General features: G+C 36.3%; 1 protein-coding gene across 7 annotated transcripts in view; it reads left to right on the plus strand.

Annotated features, from left to right (window-relative positions):
• GABRA4 (gamma-aminobutyric acid type A receptor subunit alpha4) overlaps positions 1-14,833 on the plus strand; it is a 48,165-nt gene that overhangs the window by 14,634 nt on the left and 18,698 nt on the right. For all 7 annotated transcript variants that reach the window (XM_027457146.3, XM_027457144.3, XM_013107372.5 and 4 more), the window contains 3 exons: positions 262-405; positions 1,792-1,944; positions 7,329-7,588. In XM_027457146.3, the coding sequence (XP_027312947.1) occupies positions 262-405; positions 1,792-1,944; positions 7,329-7,588 (557 nt within the window). The remainder of the gene's footprint in view (positions 1-261; positions 406-1,791; positions 1,945-7,328; positions 7,589-14,833) is intronic.

Below are 14,833 nucleotides of genomic sequence, written 5' to 3' on the forward strand. Positions count from 1 at the left end.
ACTCAGTAAGGGCTGATCCAGAAAGTGTAGTGTTCAGACTTCACATTCAAATGTGAAATTAATTTATGTGTGACACTTGACGTATGACTTTAGCTCCAATTTATTCTCATGTGAGGGTGGTTTTTTGGGGCAACTTCACGTGGAGGTTATTTTCTAAAGTTGTTACTGTCAGTCTTGCTGTTCAATTTCAGTAGGTTTGGGTTGGGGTCCTGGTAAGGTGTGAGAAGTTTCCTATTTATGCAAACTGGTGCTGTGTTGTAGATGCATATCCAAAGAGTGAAATGATTTATACCTGGACAAAAGGACCTGAGAAGTCAGTGGAAGTTCCTGAGGAGTCTTCCAGTTTAGTTCAGTATGACCTGCTTGGGCATACGGTATCCAGTGAAACCATTAAATCTATTACAGGTAGGAATCTCATCAGCAAGAGTTAATTTGAGGTAAAACTAACCCTGCAATACTGCCCTAGGCTTTTTTTCTTTCTTTCCTGTAAGATATTCTACCGAATGTCATAGGGTATATATTGAGGGCTGAGAACATAAATCTGAACTAGGTTTCTGTCCTTCAGATTTACATTTGCAGATTCATTACCGTAGATTGCGAAGGTCTTTCAGAAAACTGGAATGAGATCATTACTCCAAGGGACAAAATGAGTATTTAATCACTGCTTAAAATGCAGTTTGAAGAGTCAAGAGGATGCCTGGGTGAGGAAGTAATTTCTCAGCACTGTATCCACATTATGTGCAAAAGACTTCCTTTGTTTGGTGGTACAAACAGCTCGGGATAAAAGTAGAGCATACAGAATGGGTTATTAAAACCATAAAAACCCTCTAGTCAGATAAGGATAGGCACAAATGCATTAGTCACAATAGATACTTCTGCTGATTTGTGCTGTAAGAAATAAGGCAAATGGCAACTACAGGCATCCTAAATGAGTGAAGTATCACTGATGAGCAGTTTGCTGATAAAGCAAGCATATTCTCAAAATATTTTTAAAAATTGGAATCATTTTCTAAACATCAGCAAGTTTGGGTGTTGTGAGATGGTCAAAATGAAACAAATAAAGCAAATATATGTGATGTATTGCTTTAAGGATGTTTTTTGTAAGATCAAACAGCATTTTGAAGTACACTAGAAATTGGCCTGTTAGTGTATTGATTATTATGAGTTAATGACCCGGTTTCCTTACTGTCCCCCAAATGCTTTTTCTGTAGTACTTCTGTTTAGATGATTTATTCAGTTTAAGCTGAAACTATAACTATTTTTTTTTAATATTAAAAATGATACTTTATCTAAAGCCATTTTTAATGATTTTTGCATGTCTCTTTATCACAGTGATGCTGGTGTATAAATATAGTAAAAAGCTGAGATGCTTCCATATCATTTTATATGCAACATTGTTATAATTGTTTTATTTAGCAGATGGGTACCACAATGTTCTGGATACTGTGGTAGGTAGATAACTTGTGTCTTGAAACTCTTTTCTTCAGCAGATGCCAAAAAAAAAATTAAATCATACTTACGCTATGCAAAGTGATCCAGTGTTAGTTGTGTATATGCAGTATTTTTGAAAGCAGCTTCAGAATGATACTGTAAGGACCTGTTGTTTCTAGGATTTTTTGGTTAAAACTTACCTTTGTTCTTGTTTTGTAAGGCAGATATCTTTCTATACATGTTAAGTGTTGTGATCATCATCATCTTAATCATCGTAGTTGATAGTCTGAAACAGTTATTCTGCTACACATGAATTTTATGTGCAGTCAGAAAAATATTTTTTCTTTTTTTTTTTTTTAGGTGAATATATTGTTATGACAGTTTACTTCCACCTCAGACGGAAAATGGGTTATTTTATGATTCAGACATATATCCCATGCATTATGACCGTCATCCTTTCTCAAGTTTCATTTTGGATAAATAAGGAATCTGTTCCAGCTAGAACTGTGTTTGGTAACTATTTGTGCTTTTCACTTTTAATGACTTTCTCTAGAATAGGTCTTTTTAATGTACAGGGTATACTGCCACTGTATTAGTGCAGAAGCAAGGGAGTAAGGTAAATTCAGAAGAATTTTTGCTATCAGTATATGAAGACTGTAGTACGTGAAACCTTGGAATGGGAAAAGAAGCTTGGAATATTTATTCAGAAGAATAATGTGTGTATGTTGGTGGGGATTCTAGCTCCATGGGGGAGCAATCTGGGAAGACCTGGCCCAGGCTAATCTAGTCAAGTCCTTGCTCTGCATCCAGAGCAGTTTTGTCCTACAGTGAACAGTAGTGTAATTACTTGAACTCATGCTTTCTAAAATCCTTTTAAAAGAATTTGATTGGTAATGTGTGAAATGTGCAGATGTCTAACTAGATATCTGTGTCATCAGTGGAAGCTTGCTATGAGCAAGGCTTAGATCCTGTTACTGTAATTTCACGTTTAGTGATCTTCTCTCCTGTCTGCCATTGCCATTATGGAAATGAATTCAAAAGGAAAAAATATTGCAAGATATTAAAATTGAACTCATCAAAATAGAGTTTGAATGTGATGCTGCAGTGAACACTGAAAATGAAAAAATAAAAAAGCTTCTAAGGAAGACAAAGCATAAGAAATTGAATGGAAGTATGATTCCTAACAAAGGAGTAGGATAAAAACATTTTAAAAGCAGTCTTCATAGAGCAGTGTCTTGATTTTATAATATAGCATAGCTGAAAGCAGGACTGATCAAGAAAAGAATGTTCCACAAAAAGCCTTGCTATAGATAGATGCTGGCAAGAGTGATAAGAATTATTCTACATGCTGGCTCATTCAGACATGTAAGTAGAGTCTGAACACTGTTTGGTATCACAAATTAGACAAAGTTAATGATTAGTTATAGGAAAAACAAGCTGTGAAGCTAGTAAGATCTCCAGTAGCTCTCAACTTGAGCATTATATTAGGCAAACAACTATATTGCTTCAAACGTCTTTGCAGTAATGTTGAACAGTAGTGCTTTTTGAAGGGAGTAGTGCCACGAACTGTAAAGGTAGAATCTGTATTTATAGACAAAATGTGACAATTGAAAATGTAGAAATCATAGAGCAATATGTAATATGTGTCATTATATCTATATATAAAGCTGAGAACAAATAATAATAGATTTTGGACATATACTAAGTTACACTTAAGTCTCTAATATGGCTTTGAAAACAGGTGGCTTAAAGTATGGGTATTTTTTTTTAGTTTTCTGACAAATGCCAGAAGGGACCCTGTTTTGTAAAGGTATTCTTAAGAGAAGATAAAAATGTTGCAGGCAAGAGATAAGAATGAAGCCAGAATATCTGCTATGGTACTGACTTTCTAGAGGAACTGTTAGAAGAGGCTAGCCAAAAGGTCTTTCCTGCATGATTAGAGAGAACTTGGCAAAGTTAACGGAGGAAGGACAGACAAGGAACAATCTAGGGAGTTCCTGCCTGTCAAGATGTCTGTTACTATGGAAAAGATGCACTATGAGGAACATCATGCACTATGGATGCTTTTCATGTGGAACAAAGATGTAATGACTTGGTTTTACAATATATTCTGAATGTTTAACAGGTTAACGGTGCGTGGTTGGGAGATAGGATCCAGTAAACACTAATCTTTTTAAAAGCTCCTCCCTCAGAAAGTAGCTTGAATAGGAAACAGGGATGCTTTGTCTCTTGCTTACAAACGAGATGTAGTATACCTGAATGGTTTATCTTAGTGGTAAACTGCTATTTCTGATCATCCCTCATATGGGGGTAGCTCGTTGGGAGTTGTCTTCCAGCACACTTTTTCTTAAATAGTGTGTGACCTCTTGCTGTCATATCAGCATTGCAGAAAACAAAATGGAAATATTCTGATGTATGAGGAGCACTGAACTGGATGTGGGATTAGACGTGCAAGTGAATTCTAGTCACACATATGTGTGTTCAGTCATTTGTCTGGGTCAACTACCACCATCTGACACACACTGCTTCCAGTTTCAGTGTGTGAATACTGAGTGGTGTGATAAGGTAGGCAAGGAGCTGTAGCATATGTCCTTCAGTTTCTTTTGTGAGAGCCTGAGACCTCCACAATCCAAAAAAGCTGGGTAGCAGTGTTGCAAATGAACAGGAACAGGCATGGCTGAGTTGGGAGAACTGTCATGACCCCCAGTTCATCTGTACCAGTCAGAATCAGTAATGCAGGAGCAAAAGGGATGGCTGTAAGACCCATATTTCAGTAAGGATGCTGTATTTTCCCCATCACCATTTAGACATTATAAACCATTTTCTCTGTTCTCACTGCCAGACTTACAGGCTTTTTCATCTAAGGCTTTTGTTAAGGGTTTTCATTAAAATGGGGTAACTTATGTACTACTATGTAACCAGTATGGTTGTGTACTGGTTATGTAACCACTACTGGCTGTTTGCTACCTGTTTTCTGAAAAATCACATCAGCTGTGACACTAACACAACATCGTCATAGAGACATCCCAGTATGTTTTGAACTTCAATGAATATTAGCTTCTCAGGAAGGTAGAATTTGCCTCTTCAGTTGTGGGTCCAATTTACTAACAGATTTACTTTTCCTATGAACCAGAGAACCCTGTGAGAACGTTACATTGCTTATTGCATATTAGCCAGACCTGTTTATGCATATGGAGTTACACATGGAGCAGTGATTTGCACTTTTTATAAAGGCTTCATGCTCTGCTGTCATAATTCTTAACTGTAATAGTAAAATAAATCTTAATAAGGTACATAAATTGGGATTTCTGCAGTCAGAGATTTAGACCCATTTGTGGAAGATTGGTATTTCTTAGAGGAAAGACAGAGGAAATTTTATTTCTCAAACAGATTTTTAAAATTATTTTTTATATTAAAATACTCTTAAATATATTTATATACATGTATAACTATGTGCATTTCTAATCAGAAGCTTGCAAGTACTTATCTCTGGATAACTACAGTTCATGTGTATGTGCATATATATATATATTTACCAGAACATAATTTGCCACCCTATAAATAACTATGGCATGTATCCAAGGGCAGTTGCAGAGATAACTGCAAGTCTTTCATCAGAATGGTTTCATAGGGGAAAAACTGATAAAGACTGAGACAGTAAACTGTGTAACACTGTCATGGCCTGCCCTCTCCTCCTTACATTTGGTGAATCATTGTCTAGTTGGTTCACTTCATCCTGTTCTTATATCTGTTAAGTAATTGTCTTTTTAAAAAGACAATTCAGATAATCTTTAGCTCAAAGAGAACAAAAGTAGAATTGGGAAGGATAGGGTAAGCAGGGATGTGCCTCTTCCAGGATAAAATAACTTTCCATAATTTTTTTCTCAGCATTAAACATTTTCAGTGGTGTGTTTTTCAACACCTTCCCACTGAAGAAGGTTTTGTGAGCTCGCATCTGTGTTTTTTATCCTGCTGAGTTTGCTCTGAGATATTCTTTATGCATTTATGAACTAACTGCTGCTCTTTTCTTGTCTTTTTTTTTTTTTTTTTTTAATGGGAGAGACTGTTTTAATTGTGTCCTGTTCTCTGTGTGGCAGTATATATATGAAGCTTTTTCATATTAGGTTCCCCAGATGGGATATGCCCATTTAGGAAAGAGGGTGTGTGAAGATCCTGTTGGAAAACAGGCTCTTAATTATTTTGAATTTTTCTCAGTATATGCATTTCCTTTTGAATTAAAATGGGTACAAGTTTTCTTTTCGTAAGAGTAAAGATGTATATACATTTGCATTCAGTTGTCCTTGTGGTTATCATGGTAGGACTTGAGCAGTGTTCATTCTTTACATGGTATTTTATATTTGAAAGATAAAGAATTATTGATGTTTTAACTATTCTTGGAATATTTTGGATGAAAGAAACAAAACATTGGTTGTATATAGCTGGTATTTTCACTTGAAGTATTATCATGAAGTGGTCATATTTGAGCTCAGTGTTCATGCATGTACACTTTAATTGAAGTTGCTCTTTCAGAAGATGAAATCCTAATTAAATTTCATCGGTTGAGTAGTAGCAGAAGGGTTTAAAAGATAAGGTGATGGCTTGCTAATTAACAGAGTTGTTCACAGAACATTATAGTTTTCCTTAGCACCAAAATAATTTGCCATGATTTAATGGCATCTTGATTGCAAGTGGGATCAGAAGACCAGACACAGGGTAATCGTTAGCTTTCTAAAACCATTACAGGAAAAATATTTTTGTTGCAGTCTGAGGAGCACAGTGTTCCTCTATTAAATAAATTATATTCAAATATTTAGAAAATAAATTGTTGATGGAAATTGTAAACAATGAAAAAAATAAATATGAAATTAAGGCTTCCACATTTTCTGCTTGTAAGCTGTAGATGTTCTACTGAAGTCACAAAGTCATGGCTTTCCATGCTGGTTAACTGCTGTGCATGTATAATTACTATTCATACGCATGTGGTAGTTACGGTAACTTAAATCTAATGCAGTATTCACAAGTAGCAAAGAAAGATTCAGCCCTGTTTTCTTAATCCAGCTGAGAAATGAGTTGTCTTTACTCTGGTTGTCTTTACTGGTGACAGGACGAGGGGGAATGGGCTTAAGTTGCGCCAGGGGAGTTTTAGGTTAGACGTTAGGAAGAACTTCTTTACTGAAAGGGTTGTTAGACACTGGAACAGGCTGCCCAGGGAGGTGGTGGAGTCACCATCCCTGGAAGTCTTTAAAAGACGTTTAGATGTAGAGCTTAGGGATATGGTTTAGTGGGGACTGTTAGCGTTAGTTCAGAGGTTGGACTCGATGATCTTGAGGTCTCTTCCAACCTAGAAATTCTGTGATTCTGTGATGCTCCACTTGTGAATTATTTCTTCTGTGTTACACAGAAGTTCATTTTTACGGAAGGTGAATCTCTGAGTGCAGGACCTTGGAGTTTCTTAAAACTGCTTTATTAAGCAAATACAGGGTGCACTGTCTGACAGCAACATCTGTATCATGCTTATGGCAGTAGAATTACATGGTACATCATTTTGCAGTGCTGAGAAAACATAGATACATATCTTACACCATGTTTCCTGTATTGATTTAAATGTGAAAATCTCTATATTACTATAATTAAAAATAATACTATTTTTTAACCGAACATAGATATGTATTTTCTTCCATTTACTGTTGAGATCATGAGTGGAACACTGCAGTTACTTCTGTTATAATATCTTACAATGTAACTACATTTTTGTTCATGATAATGGGTTTTGCAGATGTGAATTAATTTAAATGATTCCTAAGTGCTTTAAGATTCTTTGTTTGAAGCTGTTTGCCTGTTTTTGTTCTCTTTGGTTTTCTTGGATTCAACAGTGATTTTTTTCTGTTTCTTTGAAGGAATAACCACAGTGTTGACAATGACGACACTGAGCATCAGTGCAAGACACTCACTGCCAAAAGTATCCTATGCTACTGCCATGGACTGGTTCATAGCGGTCTGCTTTGCCTTTGTGTTCTCTGCTCTTATCGAGTTTGCTGCTGTCAACTATTTTACTAATATTCAAATGGAAAGAGCCAAAAGGAAGACAGTAAAATCCCTCCTTGAATTTCCAGTTGCTCCTATACAAAGAGAAAAAAGTACAGAAGAGACAGTCACGGTATGATTTCAATTTATAAAATTATTTTCCTTTTTTTTTGGTAGTGTTTCTCAGCAAAACTAGGACTTTAACCTTCTCCCAGGCTCCCTCTGAGCACCCTCCCAACACTAGTAGAGGAGACAGTGAACAAAGTTCTTGACGTGTCCCAGCAGGTCTTCTCCATCTGGGCCCATCCCAACAGAATTGTATTTCCTGCTCAGGGCTATAAAACAACAGATTCTATTTCAGATTGCCTCAGGGACAGCACCCTGGAGGTGTGCAGCTCTCTCTACAGAGCAGTCATAAAAAAGTATTTGCCTCATTCTTGACTCTGGATTCAGTGTGGTGTATAAGTGTCTGGCAGATGACTTTCTCCCCCTGCATGCAGTATAAGTCAACATCATGGAAGACTAGTGCTCCACCGTATTCAATGGCAAAATCTCGTTAAGGTTTATTTAATTTTTACTTTCACTTTTGGAGATTGGATTAACTTGGAGGAGAGGAAGAGGTTGTGTCTGTACATATCTGCAATTTCTTCTATATTTAGTCATGTTTTGATGAGGGTCAAAGGGGACAGGTATCTTTATGAAGCTTTCTTTCCCTTTATGTATTGATTTTGCTTGGATGGATGATACAGACCAAGATATTACAGGTTATCTGGACAGCACATTCCCTTCTGTGAATAACGTCTCTAACAAATTAAAATATGCTAAAACATTGCAGTTGTACCTCAGAGAATTTCCCTCACTATCGCTGTTATCCTCTCATTGCATATAGAGATTTTGTTCTTAATCAGCTACAATTTCAGGATTTTTTGAAGAATGCTGGATGAAGCTTTCATGTCCACCATAGATGCTATTTTTATGTAACTTATGTATTTTTGCATAGGAGCTCACCTAAATGAAAAGGCTTTGGGGCTCTGTTTAGCGGAATGCTTTTCAGCTATCTTAGCATGTCGGATTGTGTGACTTGTGTGGTAGTTATCTTAGTGTGCTGACTAATTAATAAGGGCCTGATCTGGCTTCCAGCTGAGCTCACGAGTAATTCTCCTTTCCTCCCTTTGCTGGTTTCTCTGTCCTCACTAGCTGCTGCATTCCTCCTCCTGTTCATTAGACACTTGGCTAACAAAGTCATTACAGCACTTGTACTGGCCATATGGTAGGCCAGTAATTCTCAGTCATGGCTAGCTCTCTTGACAACACCGAGAACTTAAGACGCTGACAGCAACATCGTAATTTACTCTTCCTGTCAGGCTGACTTTGTAATTTCCTTTGACTGAGCCATGATTTAAGAGCTACTGTTTTAGACTAACTCTTGGTAATTTTGTCTTCTGTCTTCTTTTCACATCTCATTTGTCTCCTTCCTTATTCGTTTGCTCTTTTTGCCTTCCCACCCAATCCATTTGATATCACTCCTCAGTTGCTGTCCACCCACTTCCATTTTTCTTCCTCTTCTTTGCTCTCCTACCATACATCATTATTGTTTTCAGTCTTCTGGCTGTGTTGTTCTGCTAGCTCCCAGTTCTACTTAAAAGGATGGATGTGCTCCTGAAGAGTTTATTATACGTCACTCTGTTCACCGCTAGTAAGAGTCAGGAACAAGAAAAAGTATGCTTATAGTAGCATGTGGTTCTCTTTCTACATTAATTTATCTAGTTAATCTTCTTGGTGGTACAGCATGCCGTTTAATATAGCATCTTGAGCACTCCGGGAGTGGTAATAAATATTGCTTTTGGAGACAGTGAAGTTTTACTTGAGTCTGTAGGAAAATAAATTGCATAATAGTTTAATACTAGATTTATTTATAAGATCTGATTAAAACACAAGGAGAAATAGTAGTTTTCTCAGGTAGTAAAGATGGAGGTTTAAAATATTGGTTTTGATTCATGGTCAGAATTGCTGTGTGTCCGTCTTGTATTGTACTTCAACATTTACACAAATGTTTTGGAGAAAATATTTTAAAACAAACATACAAGACTTCACAACAGCAAAAATAGACCACATGCAGATTCACCCAAATTTAAAACTAGGTAAACTGAGATGTGAGTTCTATTCTGTTGCTAAATTATTATCTCTGAGATAGATGTGGTAGTCTGCTTACAGGTTTGGGGATCTTAAAAGCACTCAGGGGAGCAATCTATTGTTTTGAAGGGTTATGCATTAATATTGTATGTGTGACAGTGACAATGATGATAACGTCTGGAACTGTTATTTTTCTGTTATGTTTTCTCGAGTCATGCCTATGCTAAGACTTGATTCTTTGCTCTTCCAGGAGGGAGAGCTCACAGATATGTTAAAAGGACTTAGCTATCATGCAGTCCCTTCAATGACTAGAGGAGGATTTCTGTTCTTGTATCTTGCTGCACAGAAGGTCACTAGAAGCAAATGTGACTGTTATGTCAACCTGATATGTAATACAGCCCTTCTCCTTAAAATTTTTAGTTCTAGGTCTGAAAGGATAATCTCAAATCTTCTTATGTCTTCTTATAAATCTGATTTTTCTCTATGTATACTGTCTAATCAGCACTGTATTACCAGAGATCACACAATCCCAGGTTTACTGCAAATCTGTGGTACATAAAGAATGCACGACAATTGTCTGTAGCATATAACCTCTAAGTATTATTTCTTAACATAAAAAAATACTACACAGCTAAACAGTAGTTTTAGATTTTTTTACCCAGTTAAAATACGTTTTTTAAAGTTTGCTGTACGTTGCTGCTAATCTGCTAGAAATTCTGTTGTTAGCAGCACAGTTGCCAGAGCTCAAGCAAAGGCTTTCAAAGTTTGTTGTTGTTGTCATTGGTTTTTGTTTGAACTGACTTTGCCTGATCTGGTAAATTTGCCACTCATAAAATTAAGCTTTGTGGAATTAGTCTCTTGTGTAATTGTATTGACTTCTTTGATCCACACAGTGAATATGACTGGTCAATTTATCAGTTACATTAAGCACTAAAAGGATCTTGGAGACTAGCTAAGTAGTCTGACTAGCATTTAAATCCAACCAAAATTCCTTGTGTGAAGCTAATTTACTGGGTTGGTGTAGGTAGGAGGGAGCAGACAACTTTTGTAGTGCCTGCAGATGAAGTGTGTGCTCCTCTATCACCTGATACCATTTTAGCCATGCCGTTGTACTCATTTTTTATCTATTCCCCCATTTTAACTCTTTTTCTTCTTGTAGCATATATCTTTCTGATACAAACAAATATATTTCCATAAGGAGGAGTGCAGATCTGCAGTTGTTATCACATGAGTAGGACCCAAGCTTGTTTGAGACCTGCCTTGAGTTCACAAGGGACTTGGACAGTCTCCTTCATCCCTTTTGTCAACCCCAGTGAGATAGTGTTCAAGTCTAAGCTAAGAAAGATGACTTACACTATGGTCTCCTGTGATTTCCTTGTCTTGGGACCAAGTTAAATTGCTTTCAGGTTGGAAGGAACAAACCTGTCCTGAAGCATTCTGAACTCCTTTCTTTAGTAAAAGCAGAAGTGTTGTTGCAAGTCAGTATGTGATGGAAATGAATGATTTATAGGTTGTTATTGGGCTCCTGAATCTATTTTTATGCTTCTGCACTATTTCCTTTTCACTGTATTCTTATGAAGTTTATTTTTAAAGACCTATCCAATTTTGGAGATGAAGAATGTTACCGAAAAATATTCTTCAAAAACAGGCTTCTAAACACTGTTAGAATGAGCTTCAACCTCAGCTGTTTGTTACAAGAGTGGGAAACGTGAAAAAAACAGGTCAGACTCAAACAAACCTTTTGAATGGAATAATTTTGTTAAGCTTGATAACAAGTAGATTGTAATTCGTGAACTTTCTTCCCATTTTCTGAAGCTGGTTAAGTGTCACACTGTCTTGAGTTAGCCATTTAGCATTTAATGGAGGAACTCAGGGGTTAAACTCTTCAGTTTGCATAGATGCACACTCCTGTCCTAACTGGAGCATCCATAGTGTACCTGATAAGTTTACAAGTGACACTGTCATGTTTCTTGTTACTGTGGGGCTAATAGAATAATAGCTTCCCCTCTCCCAGCAAATAGAGAAGTGCAACTAAATCCATTTTTCACATATGCAGAGGGAGTTATTTGAGGAGCAGCCACATCTAAATGGGGTACTTGGACCACAATGGGATGCTCTGTTTATTGACCTCCTCATGAGGATGCATGACTTAATAGTGGAGATGGAACAGCATTTCAGTAGATAAGCTTTTTTTCTTTTTTGTAAGGTGGTGGCTTTTAAATCACAGATCCTAATAAAGGACTTCAGGCTCAAGAGCTGTTTGGAGTTCATGCAAATGGAAGGATAGGACCTTAAGAAGGGGTACCACTGTGCTGTGTGAATAATTTATTTGACATGTCAACAATTTTCTGTTGCTTTAGCTCCATTACTCAACACTTTTGCTGTCAATGATTTAGACTCATAATGTACACATACTAAATGCTATTTGTAAGATAGGAGAGTGGCTACCTGGAACAATGCTGCAGTGATTTAGTGGGAACTTTGGATCTATTCTACCTTTTAGGTATCCCAACAAAGTGGTCTTTAAAGCATTTTACTACCTGTAATGCTCAGGTACAAAAGTGTTTTTTGTTGGTTGTTTTATTTTTTGTTGTTGTTGTTTTTTGTTTTTTTTTTTTTTTGCTTTTGCTTTTTTGTTTGTTAGACTTAAGTAGCCCTATCCAGGAACTGGAACTACTGACAACATATAAAACTAAATATATGCTCAAACAACACAATGATTGGGACATAAATTTGAGGTCAACAATTATAAATGTTTTTCCTAATATTTTACATGGTATATCTTTCTAAACAGCATAAATTAAAGTGTTACATTAAAAGCTCTGATTTCTTTCCAAGAACCTGATACTGCTCTACCTTGTATACATTTCAGTTGTGGAATAAATTGACAGTGGAAGTAAAAAACATTTCTCTTAGCTAACTGAGCAGAGTAATTACTAAAACTACACCAAGTAGTCTTAAGTTTGGGGCTAGATTCTGATCCAACTTAAATGTGATGTAAGCTCCATTGAATTACAGAATTCAGTTATAACAAAGGTAAAAAATAGCTGGGTGTTGATAAAAATAACATAACTGTTGGAATTCAAAGTTGTGGAATGAAGTTTTCTTATGGAAAGAGGAATTTTTACTTTTTTTTTTTTTTTTTTTTTTTTTGCACAAAAGGCAGGATTATAATTGATTTATAACTAAACAAGAAATCCTGCTGGAGTGCTACCTCCTCCAAACCTTACTTGGAAATATGGTAATTGCTCACTCTTCAATTTTCTCTAAGTATTATAATGAACTACCACAATTGTAGGCAAGGGAATATGAGGGATATGCTCTGCTGTTATTTGTCTGATGCTCAAGGACTCGACAGTGTTTACTGTAGTTACTGGAAGACTTAATTTGGATAAGGCTTTTATTTTGGAAACTAAAGCATAGCTCAGTAATGTCAATCTCTTGTTATTCTAGAAAATACTAAGACCCACTGTTTTAATTAAAACAAACAAAAACCATAAGTGCCTTTCTCTGTCATTGTGCTGGTCCCCTGACGAGACTCCTTCAGGTTTCATCATTTGAATAAACAATACAAGTTTATTTTAATAATAAGAGTTAGTTTTGTGCTAATATCAGTTCTAAGCTGTAAGTAAAGTCTTGTATTGACCTAATTCCAACTTCCTTAATTTTTTCTTCTTTTATTTTGTGTAAATAAATATAAGTACTTGGAAAAAAAAAAGAAGGTGGTAGTATTTCAGAAACGCCAACTCAGAATAGATCTTTATGGTGTCAGGGGGATGGTTTGTTCAGCATTATACAAAATCTCAGGGTGTTAATAGGTTTCCCCATGATGCCTGTAAACTCAAGCCTCTTCATATTTTCTGCTTAAAATATTTTCTGTATGTATATTTAAACTTCAATTTTGTTTCTCCTCCACAATGAGTTTTCAATACTGTGGAGTCCAATGACACCAAATTGCAGTTGAGTTTCACTGCTGTGTGAGATTTCTAGCTGACTTTATTTTTACTCTGGGAAATTTGGAGTCAGAAGAAATAAACAATGGGAAGTTCGGGAAAGTTTATGAGGACTGTTCAAGGCATTTTCAGCAAAGTACTGAAGCAAATTTAAGTAAGGTTTTAAGGTCACTAAAACTTGAAGATACAGAAAATAATGTTCTTTGGTTCCTAATCACATGTTCTTCCTTTTGTAGATGTTTTACAGAGCACCTCCAGAATTGGGTAGCACGTAACCTATCCTAGTAAATTTTTTCTCTGTAGCTCCGTTTTCAGTTCTTTCATTTTTGTCATGATATAAACACAGTCTTTAAGACAATATACATGTGTGTGCTTTTAGCTCTTAATGGCTATTAACTGCTATACAGGTGGATGTGCTTATTTGGCATGGGCTTGTTTGGCATCACTTTTTTTTAAAAAAAAAAAAAAAAAAGCTCCTTGTAGTTTTCTTATGTCTCTCTAACTTTGAATTTGCTTTTCTTCCACATCACACACTTGTAGGCATATGCAATTGTGCGATGTAGGATCTTCTTACCTCTCCTTCTCTTGCATGATTCAGATCATAAAGTCGGCAGCATGGATGGTGGACTGGCTGTTGTAGCTTACCTCCCCTTGCTTTTTCTCCCTGAGCAATCTGTGTTGCTGTTTGCATTGCTAAAGCTATAAATTGGAATTCATTGTGTTTTGTGGCAGGTGGAGCTTTTACTTGATCATATTCCAGGGCTCTGTAAGGCAAAACAAAATCTCTAGTACTATTCCAGTAAAATTTTGATTGACTGGCTCTGCAACATAATAGTAAAACATGGTAGATTTCTCCTCCAAGTTGTGCATTTGCTAGCAGCATGGCAATATGGTGACTCAGTGGGAATTGGGACAAGCAGCATTATTTACACTGATGACAACATGCTACTTCCCTGGTAAATGTCAAATGGTGTGAATTTGGCAGGCTATGTAATGTCCTCCCAAAAGAACAGACTGTTTTCTTAGGAAGGAATGGAAAGGATAAAAAACACTGTAGTAGAGTTTAATAGGAAAATATTACTTAATTACCACACAAACAATATTCATATTGCAGATAAACAGTATGTAATGCCAGACTCTTAGTTGCTTTAAGCCTTCCAATTTTTTTGTATGAGTTTTTCTATGAATTAACAGAGATCCCTCAGTTTTGGAAACCCGTGCTTTTGTATAGCAGATCACTGATCTTCCAATATATTAATTTACCTGTGTCATATTGAAGGCTTAATAATGCT

Source organism: Anas platyrhynchos, chromosome 4, assembly GCF_047663525.1.
Source record: "Anas platyrhynchos isolate ZD024472 breed Pekin duck chromosome 4, IASCAAS_PekinDuck_T2T, whole genome shotgun sequence".
NCBI classification, from domain to species: Eukaryota; Metazoa; Chordata; class Aves; order Anseriformes; family Anatidae; genus Anas; species Anas platyrhynchos.